The following is a 14968-nucleotide window of genomic DNA, read 5'->3' on the forward strand; positions in this document are numbered from 1 at the left end:
CCATGGCCTGCACAGTCAGCATATTTATCGCTGATCGAGCATTTATGGGACCCACTGGGACACCAGGTTCAGAGGCCTATGAGTGTGCAAGATCTACATGCCCAGTTATAACGTCTGTGTGATAACATGGAGCCCGTTTGCCTGATCGTACCTCATCAAGTATCCGGGCTACAGGCTGTCCAGCAGAATATTAAAGCCTCCTTTGAATTGCACAATTTTCCCCAATAAATGTATCAGTTTCCTCTAATATTGTAATCGCTTACATATATCATTATCCACAAGTTTCATTCGATTCCAACACCTCTTTTCCGGTGCATTATGTTTATGCCAATGAGCGTATACAAAATGTTCATTTCATGGTTTATTTAATTTACCTATGAAATTTTCATGTGCGCAAAACAACATACAGACGTGAAAACTAGTTGCAAGTGGCAGCTATAATATTGTTACACACCTCTTCCCCTGCTTTCTCATTCAGGTCAGGGTCATAAAAAGAGCCCAATGGATTCGCCTTAGGCTCCAGGTAGCAAAGAGACAGAGCAAGAGGAAGGGAAAGGATCAATGAAAATGGGACGGACTGAGAGGCTGAAAGGAGCAGCACAAAGATGAGGACAAGAGATGGTATGAAGGAAGGAGACGTAAGAGGAACATAGCGCTGCAGGCTGGATGGCAGGAAAGACACACAAACTTCCGGGAGACTGGGTAAACTAATGTATCCGTCCTCATCAAGTAAGGAAGGGAACTTCAAAGGGAAAATTTTGCAAAAGCTGAATGAAAAGAAGGCACATTCCTCTGCCTTGTACTTTAAGGACAGGTGGCTATTGTAAACTGTTAGAGGGGAAAATTGGCTGCCTGCATCAGTGGTGGATTCCAGGATTTTTAATAGCAACTCATTAGGGCTGGGTGCAATTTCCTTGGTAATACACTCTTTGAAGTTTATGTCATCACCACTAGAGAATACGTCATGTTGTTCCTCTACTGCATCATTATCATCCTCATCATCAGCATCATCAGCATCATCATCAGAAATATCTGAAGGCAAGTCCATCTCAGGGATGGATGGCAGGTTTGCTGAAATGGTATGGCTGCAGTGAATGGGTGACTGTGATGATGGGTGACTGAGCTATTTCAACAACACCAGCAGCAAGCAGGTGGATATGGGTGTGTAATAAAATGCAGTATTGTAGAAAATAAAGAGTGAAAAAAATGTGTACGCAATAGGAACAGAGAAAAAAAAAAAGATAGAAAAAAAAAGTTAGTAACAAAGAAGTTTACATTGATACAGAACTGTGCAATCAGAAAACAATTAATCCAGTATAGTGTAACGGGAAATCTGTATATATTACACATGCCACAATCCATAGTCATACACAGCCCATGGGGTCCGTGAAAGGATTGTGTCATGGTGGACTCTTATTACCTTATGGCATTGCCCTATGCTATTACACACAATGTAGCACCCTAGAAGAATCCACTTCGAGTCCCTGCATTCCGAGACCGGAGACAATAAACCATGCTTGTATTGGAGAATTTAACAGCGATGTCAATTATTTGGATATTAGCATGCAAAGGACAAAGAGCATTAAAGCGGGATTACAACACATTGATGCAGGCAGGACAAGGGGAATGTCAAATAATAGTCACTTTTGCCTAAAAAAGGTTTTGAACTGTATTCGACTGGAGTCGTTACTTGACAAGCGTAAAGGGGTTTTCGGGACTTACAAAAAGTAGCTGTTTGTTCACTTTTGCATTTATGGTGACAGCAACTGTTAAGTAAATATTTTTTCATTTTCACTACCTTTACGGCTGCTTGCACACCCCTCAAGGTGTACGTAGTGCAGCAACTAGTCCCAGTCTTCACACACAGCATAGATCTGCAATGTGTTCCTATACTTAGTGCTGCCCAGCAAAACAGGAGAGGGGAAAGCAGCAGTGGAGAGAAAAGGCATGTGATGTCCTGTCTGACAGTATGGGAGCTAATAAGGAAGATGGAACAATACCTCTGCAGCGCCACCTATTGGATGGCAGTATTCCTGCAAATCAATGTACGACCCTTTAAACAGGTCTTTGTGTATGGATTCTGGCTTTGTTTCCAATTCCCAATCATTGTTACATACAGCTGTTTCAGGGGTTTTGCCCCTCATCAGTGTGTAGTAGGTTTCTGGCTTGGCTAGTGAGAGGCCTGTGATGTGGGTTGGGAGGGGTAACATCTCTCCTTAGGGAGAGCATCAAGAAGGTGAGTGAGAAGACATAAAGCCATGCATACTTCTCTAGGTAAAATGCAAATAAGGAAGATGGACAAATACCTCTGCAGCGCCATCTATTGGATGACAAAATTCCTTCAAATCAATGATTGACTCTTTATAGAGGTCTTTGAAACAATGATTGGGAATTGGAAACCAAGCCAGAATCCATAGACAGCTGTTTCTGGGCTTTTGGCCCTCATCAGTGTGCAGAAGGTTTCTGGCTTGGCTAGTGAGAGGCCTATGATGTGGGTTGGGAAGGGTATCTAGTCTCCTTAAGGAGAGCATCTAAAAAGGTAAGTGAGGAGACTTAAGGCTATATTGCTCCTTTGGGAAATATAGGCAAATAAGGAAGATGGAACAATATCTCTGTAGTGCCACCTAGTGGATGGAAGCATTCTTGCAAATCAATGTCAGACTCTTTATACAAGTCTTTATAACAATGATTTGGAATTGACCAGGAGCAGATATTGTTCCATCTTCCTTATTTGCATATATTCCACCGAGGAGCATGCATGGCCTTATAAGTCTCCTTCCCCTTCTAGATGCTCCCCTCAAGGAGTGATGATACCCTTCCCAACCCACAGTATGGGAGGTGACACAAGCAGGAGATAAACACCAGGAGCATGGTCATGTCACTGCATCTGAAACCGGCCTACAGAGGCATGTCCACTACAGACAATAAATTTGTGAAATATCATACTGTATGTAAGCCATTTATGCACCATTTTTTAACGTTCGGAAAACCATTTTAAGAAGAAATACTAAAATCGTAACAAAATCAGGTTCTGTGAGCCACAGGACTAAGCCCTGAACGCACAGGGGAACCTGTAGGCACATACAGTATGTGTTTTAAGAGAAAAAAAAAAGTTTCTAGGCAAGACAGCAGCTTTGTCACTTGCAGTAGAAATCCACAACTGAATGTTTTGTCACTTTTCTTTAAAGCCTGGGTTAGCATTTCAATTTGTTTACTTATTTTAAATAAAGGATGTAATGCAATTTTAACAAGATAAGTAATGGATTGTTTTGTGGTGCAATGGGTTAACTGATGACAAAATTTGGTCACCAGTTAAATTTCCCATTGCAATCAGATTTAGAAAAAAAAAAAGGGTTATACATGTCTATACATGTGACAGCGATCATGTAAATGCAGAATGTACAAGTGTCTTTGCAAAGTAAACACCAAATTGCTAAATCTAGAAAGTAAACCTAGTGGCAGAAGATATATAAACCTGGTAATTAGGAGAGATTCTATGTATACAACTGAGCCATTTTCCAAGAAAGATATTATTCCATGAAGAATTAAAGCAGCCACATCACACATGAAGCACAAGTTAATGAACAGTATACACGACACAAACACTCAGAATGCCAAATAGTGGCAGTAATAGAAGGGGCACTTGTCCTCACAGTCCACAACATTACATCAATAATACTTACCTTTGTATCATTGGGGAAAACGGATGGAGTACTGGGTGTTGATACACCATCCTGAGCTTCTTTAGGTCCAGACACTACACCATCAACAGCACTACCTCCACCAGGAACATCCTTTAGAAGACTCTGGTCTGTGATACTTCCAATCGGAGCTGTAGGAAAAAAACATTTTTTTTACATTCTAAGTAAAGTGATTTCAAGGACATGGGGAAAGAACAATCAACGTTCACTTTGTTGCATTTTTAACTAGAACCTGCCATTTCGTAGAGTAATGTTGTACAATGCAATGGTGAAGACAAGTGCAGCATTGAAATGTGTACCACGGACCTTGCCAAAACGCAAAACATAATTGTAATGTAATGATGTTGGAACATTGTATTTGTCCACATGTAATGGGAGAGGAGTAGCATACAGATCATTCAATGACTTGTAAGCTCCAAAAGCAGTTTGTGCTGACAATACCATGATTACTGTGACATACTGCTAGATGATTAAGAAAAAAAATATGTTTTCTTGTTATTCTATAACTTTCAGCCATGTTTGCAGCTTTAGACGTGTTCCATGCATGTATCACAGTGTACACATTTCAATTTCATCTCATACTTAAGGTGTCGCAAGTTGTGAAACTTTCAAAATAAAAGCAACTCTTCGTAAGGCCTCATGACTGCAAAATATCGCAGTGGAATCAGACCCGGCACCCCCCAGAGACTCCATACTCCCCTCTCTGGATCCGCCGCAAGTGTCTTGCCTGCCAAGCCGGCGCACATGCGCGGTGCAGGACGCGCCGGCTCTGGGCAGTGACATGGATTCTAGCAATACTTCCACAGTGCTCACTGCAGAAGTATCGCGGGACGGACGGCTTCCATTGACTTCAATGGAAGCAGTCTGTGATTTTCCGCACAAAATAAAACATGCTGCAATTCTCCTCCGCGAGCGGAAAATCGCAGTTGACTTCCACTCGTGGGCAGGGGAAAATCATTTAACATGGCATTGTCTATGGACGGACACTGCTGCAAATGTGAGGCAGGTGTGACCATGAATTCCGCAGCGATAATCTGTCCGTGGGCATTGGGCCTAAAAGTGGACTTTATCATTCTTTCCCCAAGCACTCCATTTAGTGAAGAGTTTGGCAAGATTTCTCCAATGGAAAAAAGGTACCACGGCAAGTGGAGTCCCAGTATACTGGCAGACTCTTGCTGGAACATGGTGGGAAACATCTCAGAAGCAAAATAGTCCTGTCAACCATCATCAAAAACTTTCTATGTGTATTTCACATAATGTTGACTTACATAAGTTCTAATTTTCTAAAACCTGAAATAGGAATCATCTGCTTGATGGAAAAATGTAAACATATTTTAATTCACAAGGTGAGATACTACTAAACTCACCATTAAATCTTGTGTAAATATTGTAGGCCAGTGGAATATAATGTGCGCACACACACAGGTAAAATAAGCAGCAGCAAGCAATGTGTTTTCTTAAAATGTCCAAATAAATATGCTCATATTATATGGTAAACTATACAAACGTTGTCTTGTACTGCAGCAAAAGGAAGTAAACTTTACTGACATGCAATATCCAGCAGGTGGCAGCAAAGTATACATAACCAAAAGGTTTCCGCGCAAGCAGGTTATGTAACACTTTGCTCTAGATTTTCATGTCATATTGAATATTTAAAGGTTACATTTGCTGAGCTCATCTTGGAATACTAAAGAACTGTATTCACAGCAATGCCCTATGCCATATAGGAAACACTTCATGGGGGAGAGCTTGGCAACAGGGCAGAGGCCTTCTACAGCATCAGTTTTGATCATTCTCCAGGATTGAAAATGAAAGAATAGATCTTCCGGATTGTTAGACTTTTCGTTACAGATTGTATGCACATGGGGCTGGGCGTTTTTAAAGCAGAATATGAGGAAACATCTTTTTTTTCCATTTCTAATTCAGACTCTGGTCTTTGAGTCTAATATACTTGCTATCAGAATTCTCTCCACCCCTGCTGTTAGTATGTTCCAGCTTTGTTTAATGACAGGGCTACAAGTAGGCTTCACCCATAGGGACATAATGTGCAGAGGTGGCCGCAGAATGACAAGATCACAACAACTATGGATGCACTGCAGCTGCAGAGTAATCAACACAATTTATTTGTGCATGTAGTACAGACTTTTTTATTTTATTTTTTTTAGCCTTCAGGCCTTTTTTTTTTTTAAAGTCTGAATCCTTGACAAGCCATTCTAGGAACGCCTGTGCCGGCAATACGACAAGTAGAGGAACTGGCAGTCTGTGTTAGGGTCACCAAATTCCAGGGCAAATGGCAAGGATAAGATTTCTCTGTTGTCTTGAGCCATTTATGACTTCCAGAGAAAGGAGAAACTGAAGTGAATGGGTATAAATTCAATATTCACTCTTACTTGAATGGGTGTAAATTTAATACCCTAGCATACAAGTGCAGGACCACCTCAATTAGATCTACCTATTAAAGCTTCTTTAGTGTGTCTGAATAGAGCGCTTGGCCTGTGACACGGCAGTATTCTTGTCAGTATTTCTCATCAGTATCTGCAAGCCAAAACCAGGAGTGGAGTCTAAACTGAGAAAAAAAAACTACAAGGCCGGTTTAACACCAACATATTTTCAATTCCCAATCTTTGTTAAGACCTGCATAAAGGGTTTGACATTGATTTGAAGGAATGCTGACAACCAATAGGTGGCGCTGCAGCGGTATTGTTCAATTTTCCTTATTTGCATATTACCCAGAGGAGCATGCATGGCCTTATAAGTCTCCTCACTCAACCTTCTAGGTGCTCTCCTCAAGGAGAGACAATACCACTCCCGACTTACGTTACAGGCCTCTCACTAGCCAAGCCAGAATCCTACTGCACACTGATGAGGGGCAAAACCCACTGAAACAGCTGTCTGTGTAGGTAACAAAGATTGGAAATTGAAGACCAAGCCAGAATCCAGAGACCTCTATAAAGAGTCAAGCATTGATTTGAAGGACTGCTGACTTCCAATAGGTGTCGCTGCAGAGGTATTGTTCCATCTTCCTTATTTGCATATTACCCAGAGGAGCATGAATGACCATATAAGTCTCCTCACTCACCTACTGGGTGCTCTCCTCAAGGAAAGGCAATACCACTCCCAACATATTACTGGCACACTTATTGCCTGTAATACAGAGGTGTCCAGGTTGCAATCTTTACCTCAAACTTACAAAAATTACCGCAGACCACCAATATGGACTACTAAAATTAGAGGAATGATTTCTGATGTAAATGTTATCCAACAGACAAACTAGTGTATAAAACAGAACATGGAGGAATTCAAAGAAAACATATACAGTGTGATCGTAATTACACTAGAGGTGTTGAGAGAACTATAGTGGAAAAACTAGGGGGCAGAACCTATAAAAGGCGGTGCCTATATTCAGTCAGGTATGGGGGCTCAGATTTCTTGAAGAAAAGAAAAAGATCGTACCAAATGTTGCCGGCAGGGGAATATGCGGTGCTGTTGTGGTGCAAGATATAGGAGTAGGACAATTAATGGCTGAGAAGCATCCATTGTGGATTGGAACAAGATTAGGATTACTATATGATGGCTCAGTGGTTTGTCATGTTGGAAAAACCTATATACCCCCTTCCCCCCCCGCAGATAATATAGTTTGCCCAACAAGGCTTGTTCAGGCAACGTAGATCTCAGCACTGCTGTCATACTGTACTGATCTGAACAGAATCCTTTCACCAGCTGCATTACATATACCATATCATTCACGTCCACTGCCACATAATCCCCTGGTGGCAAGATTTAGTACTTCCCCCCCCCCCCCCCCCCCCTACCCTCAAGAAATCTAAACCCTCATACCCAACTGATCATACACATCAACTTTTATTGCGCTCTACTCCATAGTTTTTCTGCTACAGGCCTCTAAACACCTCTAGTTTAATTATGATCACACTAAATATCAGTTTTATTTTCCTGATTTTTATTGTTTGTCCCTAAATAAGCCATCCATAATCAAATTGATGTCAGCAGTTTTAAGTAAGAAATCCCTGTTTGTCGCACACAAAAAAGCATGAGAGAATGCAAGAGAGGAAAAAAAGATTGATTTTTGACATTTAAGAAGTGAAAAAGGCCCCAAAAAAGGTTTTAACCCTTATAATGAACTGTGAAAATTGAAGTTTGTCTCTGGACCCAAAACATTCCTAGTCATGAAAGGGTTATGGAAAATGGCTCCTAGCCCTAGGCTGAATTGGAAAAATACATGCTTCATTCAATAGAAAAAAAAATTTTGAGGTTTTGCTAGATTGCTAAAGGGCAATTTTTACTCAGTGGAGCTGAATTAAAAAAAGGCATCTATACAACGTTCATGAACAATTAAAATCGGGGAGTTGGGGGGGGGGGGGGGGGATGTTAAATGTCGACTCTACAGTTCTCTTCTGAAAATATTATGTGTGGGTGAAAGAACATGTTCAAGAGGAACTACTAAATCAAAATACTAACAACCCGTCAGTCCATGACTGTGTGGTGACTTACATGCTCCATCCCTGAACACATGATGGTGACGTCAGAGGTCCTTCATCCCTAGTAAGGGAGTTACATGCACTGCCCCTGATCACATGACTAACATCACAGGTCCTGTATGCACACGGCTGCTGTCCAGTCAGGTGTTTGTTAGTATTCCATAGCAACCAAGGAAGCAGGTGGTTTGTAGTACACCTGTAATCTGCACAAGAATGCATGACCTTTGACAACGTCACAATCATGTGATCAAGTCATGCGCTCGGGAACAGTGTCACAGTCATGTGCTCAGGGGCAGGGTATGACGGAGATGTCATCACAGTTCCTTCATCTCCAGTGCTGTGTTGCTTCTGATCCCTATTGTATGGGATAAACGATGTATGTAGCAGTGCAATAGGGGCCTTTACTTAGAGTAACTGTACTTTGATGAATGGCGGTCCCGCTGCTGAGACCCCCAACTGGTTGCTGAAATGAGGAGGCTGCAGCGCTAACCTCTCAGTACAAAGGTCTATAAACCTCTAGGCTGACAGGAGCTGATAAGCAGTGAAGAGCATTGAAGGGGCACAGCGCTGCAGCCCTCTCATTTCAGCAATCAGCAGGAGGACCCACATTGATCAAAACTTTTTATATCCTGCTCTGACATGTCAAGGTGTAAAAAGTGCAGTAACTTTTAAAGAAAACTAGTTTAGAGTAGTCCAATCTACTCTGTAATTTGTCTTTCACTGGTTTGCATTATTCAGAAAGGAAGCCTAATAATCCATTTAGTTTAAAAATTCACAGTGTATATCATTGGAACTGAAATTTTACCTCCATCAAGACTCCTGGACACACGCTTGCTAGATGTCCGTTCAAAGTAAGGAGCCGGCCTGTCTATTCTTGTGCTTGCTTCTCGTGTTTGTGCCTGCGTGCGACCACTGTAGCGAAACTTCGATCCCAGAGTCAAGAACCTGGCTTTAGGTGGCTGCTCAGGAGATGAGAGCCTGGAAGAAATTTCAATGCAGAATATGAGCTTTCCAGTTATCTAGTTTACACATAACATAATACTTGAAGCAAACAACTCCCAGAATCTATAGGAAGAATTTAACCTTTCTAAGAACATGCCATTTCAATATATACAATTGTAACATGCGTACCAGAACCAAAATGGCGTCCAGGCCCCCAAAATACTTAGATTTTTATCTGCCCAATCTAATCTTAAAAGATAGCCCCAGGGGTAGCATCTCCATTATAAAGGAGAACATTAACTTGCCAGTTATAATACTGCCAAAAAGTTTTAGACATTTTGCAAAATTCATTCATCTTTATTGAAGATTTTCTTTAAGCATTTAAAGCATTAAGCATTTCTTTAAGCAAATCTGATAAATTATTTGCTATGGTGTTAAAAAAAAAACAAAAAAAAAAAAAACACAACAATTCTTCTTTCAACATCCATCGGGAAAAAATGGGCGAATTTGCCAAAATTTTAAATTGTATGGTTTCTCAATTGTGATTTGTGTGAGCTACAAATCCTCAGGTGTTTCTTAAAATCTATTGTGCTTGTTGGCCATTTAGTCATTCATGACCTTCGGCTCCCTCCATGTTTTTCAGTTTTGCACGGCTTCTTTCAGTTGTGTGATATCCATGCCAGTATCAGTCATCGTGTCCTTTGGTGATCAGGTCTTCTTTTGCCACTGATCTGTCCAAGCATTATAGATTTTCTAGCGACTCTGCTGGCATTACATGGCCAAAACCCGTGAGTCTGAGTCCGGTCATCTTGGCCTCCAGTGATATATCGGGTCTTACACGATTCAGGACTTCTGTTTGTTACTCTCACCATCCAGGGTATATGCAGCAGCTTTCACCAGCACCACAGCTCAAACACATCAATCCTCCTATCAGCTGTATTCGCAGTCCAGCTTTCACATCCATACATGGCTATGGGGAAAACGGTGGTTTGCACTATCCTGCGTTTAATTTCTTTTCCAGATGTGGTCCATGTTTAGCATCGCACTTCGCCCCAATGCTATCCCACATTTTATCTCTGGCATAGATTCTCCAGACCGGTCAATTTTTGAACAGTAAATTTAATTCTAATAGAATGCTGGAACTTCTTGCGACTGACCAGCATGATACAGGGATCCAAGACCTTTCTGACCCACATTCTCTTAGGAAAGGTTTGGGATATACAGAAGCTGACTTTGAATATTTTGTATTCTTTTTACATCTATAGGAGTTAATCATTATATAGAGGTTGAATCTAGATACTTGTATGGCTCACAATAAATGGAGATCAGATCTGGGGGGGGATTTTCTGAAGCAGCATGAGGAAATACATTGAAAAATACTCCTTTATCCAAGCGTATCTTATTTACAGACACAATTCTCAGGATAGATCATCAATAACCAATTGGCCAAGGTCTGCCGCTCTGTCATCTCAGACATTCAGTTGAGTGGGCACATTAATGGTATTTGTGCCTAGAAATTCCCTTTAAAAAAAGTAGTTATTTTGCTGTAGAGGCTAGTGTATTTGGTCTCTTAATGAATAGCTTTATAAGCCTCTGATGGAAAGGTGTTGCATGCAGCATTTCTTTCTCTGGTTCCAGACAGTGAATCAGTGCACAAAAAGCATGGCTCATCAGTTGTGTCAGCCATAGAACAAACAGCAGTACACAACTGCTGAAGATTACAAAGTTGGTCAATTTATAGTCCGTGTTTACATTGATTTTCTTCTTATTTAATGAGTAATTGCTGCAAAAATACAGTACTTTGACTTGAAGGTAACATTTATAAACCATACCTATAGAATGTGTGATGTTCCACACAAACTTTCCACAATCTCTTAGCAGCACGATGGTTTGGTAGTTTGAACCCAATGGTACTTTCAAATTGTTCCAGCTGAAAGATAAAAACATTTATTAGTTCAGAGCCTATTTAGCTGCTTTCATCTTCATAAAAACAAAAACACTTTCATGATTCAACAATTACATTCTTATTATTGTGCTGTACTTTAACCCTTTCCAATCCACTGTCTGACGTCTGAAGACATTATGATTTAAGGCTGTACAGCTCTGATGTTGGAAGACGTCCATCGGGGTTCTCTTACTGTATATTGCCAGCCTCTCTGCTGTCGGAGCCTATCCAACGTGTCACCTTATGCAGTAATGGCTTAAGCCAGCAGATAGCGCCATTGTATAACGGCAGAAAAAAAGAGTAAGCCCCCTAGGAAAACCAGGATACAAATTGGATTGGAAAGGGTTAAGAGCAACACAGATACCATGCAATAAAGGTTCCTGAAACAGGCAAGCAGTGTTTAAGAATGCTCCAATATATGGTTACTAAAAGCAACATCGGGACATACGTTTTTAGTGATATGAAGACAAGTAAGCTTCAACCTTTAAAAGGTAGAGATGCGGCCACGGCTTGTTAGAGATCAATGTTAGGAGTCCGGAAGGGACTGCATGTGCTCACACTGTTTAGCCCATTTACAGTTCATGCACAGAGATGGCATAGGCTGCCTGCATATGGGCACATCAGATTCCACATGTGGAATCCAGCTCTGGCAGAAGCGTCGGCGTCCGCGCATTCTGCTTTCTTTTCTCTTCATCTGTACCGCAGATGGTCCGCACGGCTGGTCATGGATCAACTTAACTTCAATGGAAGACGCCTGCGCAAAATCCACACAAAAATTGAGCATACTGCGATTTTTTCCTCCACGAACGGAAACCGCAATTGGTTTTTGGTCGTGTGCAGAAAGAATCACTTTTCTATAGCATGCCAAATTTCGCAATGCAAATCCACTCATATGCTGGCGGCCATAGAGGGGCAATTCTACTCTCGGGGTGCTCCTTCTATTCACCAAGTTTATGGGGCACTCTGGAGGACTCTCAACCACTATATGACTGCACATTTATTTGAATGTGTGCTATGTAATATGACTAGAGATGAGCGAGCATGCTCGTTTAAGGCTGATTCTTCGAGGGGAGGGGGGGGGGGGTCGGGTCTGGAGGGGAGAGAGAGAGAGATCTCTCTCTTACTCGCCCCGCCGCCGACCCCCCGCATGGTGCTCCGACGAGTAATCAGTTACTCGAAAAGACTGATGCTCGCTCGAACATCAGCCTTAAACAACTGTGCTCGCTCGTCTCTAAATATGACAATTTTCCTGCAGATCATCTCAGTGGATCTTGACTTAGAAAAGGAGCTGCCCAGATGTAGCAAAGCCTTAAACGAAATTTGAAAGACATTTTTTGATAAAAGGGAATTAACTGGTACTTCAAAACTGATGGCCTATCAATGAACCACCAATCACCTGTTTGAAGGAGTGGCAATGCTTCACTGAGCACTGCAGCCCCTTAATTCTTTACTGGACACAGGTTGAGACTTTCAGTAGCGGCTATGGCTTGTGTCACAGCTCACTACATCTCTGTCCTATTCATGTGAACGGGACTGCTCTCCAAATACTCTAAACAAATACACCTTTCTTATAGTGGCTTAACTCAGAGAATATGGACTAAATATATTAGTTTGTATGGAAATCTCTCCCCCTCCCGCATTTGCTCACAAATACAATGTTGACCCTCTGTTCTATGGAGTGTGCAGAAACTGTCCTTGTTTTAATGGATGTTAACATTCGCTACACTTCCTTTCCTAGCAGAATATCTACTGTAGGTTAACCTACCGATTTACAGGACATGCAAATTAAATGTTCATTTTTTAAAGAGTTGCATAGGTTGGGGGTCTTACAAAGTGCCTTAGAATTTCTACTACAGACCACTGCTAGGTCATATCATAGGACAGGACCACCAAAATAAATTTTTTCTAAAGAACACAAATGTTGATTAATTACCCTTACTCCTGAAATCGCTCGCTAGAACACTACCCGTTTTTCAGTCCTACCACATCCCTGCACTCTTCAGCTAAATATGCTTCTCAATAAAGGCTTCCTCTGGGAGCTCCCTTTGCCAATTCATCTGCCCCCATTGACACCATTAGGTTTCATCAAGACTGCTACTGGGCCTCTATGATCTCCCTTCCCGCTTTATTTTCTCCCTTATGGTCTATGCATGTGGTCTTCTCCCTACAGTTGACTATACTGTATAATTTGCAAGATTAATTTTCTGTATTCATAAGACTACTTCAAAAAAGTGTTAAACCAGCCATTTCTGCTGCACCTTTTCCTCATATCCAGTGCACAACTGGACTTCTACAGTATTTACCAAATGTGGAGTAAAAAGATTTACTCTAATAACTACGGTATTTTGTACATCTGCCTGTGCCTTGCCATACAGTACCATGTTTACACAGTTCTCTTTTTCGAGAGGTTTCTTGACATTAGTGCCCGTATCTCTGTTAACAAAACATTTTGGATTGGAAAAAATTTAGATTATCTGGAGGACAGATTACTCACTCTGGCCCCATAAAACTAGACACTAAACTATTCTGTCAAGATCCTGAAACTTACATATATCTGTGACCGCCACTAGTAGCTCTTTCATCTATATCAATCTTCATTTATTGGATTTTAACCCCTTAAGGACATGGCTTAAGGACGCAACGATTTTTGGCGGATTTTAATCTCCATTTTTCAAAAGCTGTAATTCTTTTATTTTTCCGTCGATGCGGACGTATAAGGGCTTGTTTTTTGCGTGGCAAACTAGTTTTTAATCGGTGCCATTTTTAGGTGCATAAACTTTATTGTAAAACTTATTTTTTTTAAATAAAATCGCAGGAAGAGTAAACGCATCAATTCTGCCATATATTTATTTTTTTAAGCATTATTTATGCAGCATAAATGAACCCATCCATTTTTTCTGCGGGCCAGTACGATTACAACGAAGCCAAAATTCTTATATTTTTTTAGGTTCTTCCATTTTTCTTCTTCAAAAAAAAAAACCCTTTTTCTAGAAATCTTTTTTTCCTTCTAAATCGCTGCACAGTCCTATAACCTGTTTATTTTTCCATGGACAGAGCTCTGTGAGAGCTTATTTTTTGTGAGAAGCTTTATTTTCCATTGGTACCATTTTGGGGTACATACGGCTTTTTTGAGCACTTTAATTACGTTTTTTGGGAGGCAAAATGCTAAAAATTAGCATTTTGCCTCAGTTATTAGCTTTTTTAATACGCCTTTTACCATGCAGGATCAAAAGCATGTTGAACTTATTGTACATGTCATTACAGACATGACGATACCAAATATGTGGGATTTTTTTTATGCCAATATATGAGAAAAAGCCCAAAAAGGTTGTTTTTTTACATTTTTATTTTTTGTACATTTTGATATTGTTTTACACCATGTGTGTCCCTCTGGGGGACTTAGACCATACCAGCTATGATCGCTATGTAAAGGCACTGCAGGACTTCTCTCCTGCAATGCCTTATCGCTTATTACAGCGATCATAGGCAATGACAATACAGGACGCCGGTATCTGGCCATGGCAATCAGCCAGACTCTGCGATTACAGCGCAAGAGCCTGATAACATCTGTGAACCGTTCCCATGCTGCGATCTCAGATGCATTCCCGCTGTTGCAGCGGGAGGCCAGGTAACAGTGACAGCCAGCTCCCACTGCCGGATAGTGCAAGATCACTTATGATCTCGCGCTATCCACATGACGTAAGGGTACGTCCAGTTGCGGGAAGAACCCTGCTGCCATGACGTACCCTTACGTCATATGGAGGGAAGGGGTTAAAGAGCTAGCAATACTGATAATAGAATATGCACTAAGAGTCCCAATACATATTAGGGAAATGTCAGAACCTAATGACTTTTGGGAATGTTTGGGGGCCTCCTAACTTGCC

General features: G+C 41.1%; 1 protein-coding gene across 13 annotated transcripts in view; it reads right to left on the reverse strand.

Annotated features, from left to right (window-relative positions):
• Positions 1 to 14968, reverse strand: part of EPB41L2 (erythrocyte membrane protein band 4.1 like 2) — a 143828-nt gene that overhangs the window by 36315 nt on the left and 92545 nt on the right. For 7 of the 13 annotated variants that reach the window (XM_066605547.1, XM_066605548.1, XM_066605546.1 and 4 more), the window contains exons 10-13: positions 10972 to 11069; positions 9003 to 9175; positions 3684 to 3832; positions 455 to 1123 (exon numbers count right to left, since the gene is read on the reverse strand). In XM_066605547.1, coding sequence (XP_066461644.1) covers positions 455 to 1123; positions 3684 to 3832; positions 9003 to 9175; positions 10972 to 11069 — 1089 coding nt within the window. The remainder of the gene's footprint in view (positions 1 to 454; positions 1124 to 3683; positions 3833 to 9002; positions 9176 to 10971; positions 11070 to 14968) is intronic. The other 6 variants (XM_066605553.1, XM_066605551.1, XM_066605552.1 and 3 more) reach the window with 1 other exon arrangement.

This window comes from Eleutherodactylus coqui, chromosome 1 (assembly GCF_035609145.1).
Source record: "Eleutherodactylus coqui strain aEleCoq1 chromosome 1, aEleCoq1.hap1, whole genome shotgun sequence".
NCBI classification, from domain to species: Eukaryota; Metazoa; Chordata; class Amphibia; order Anura; family Eleutherodactylidae; genus Eleutherodactylus; species Eleutherodactylus coqui.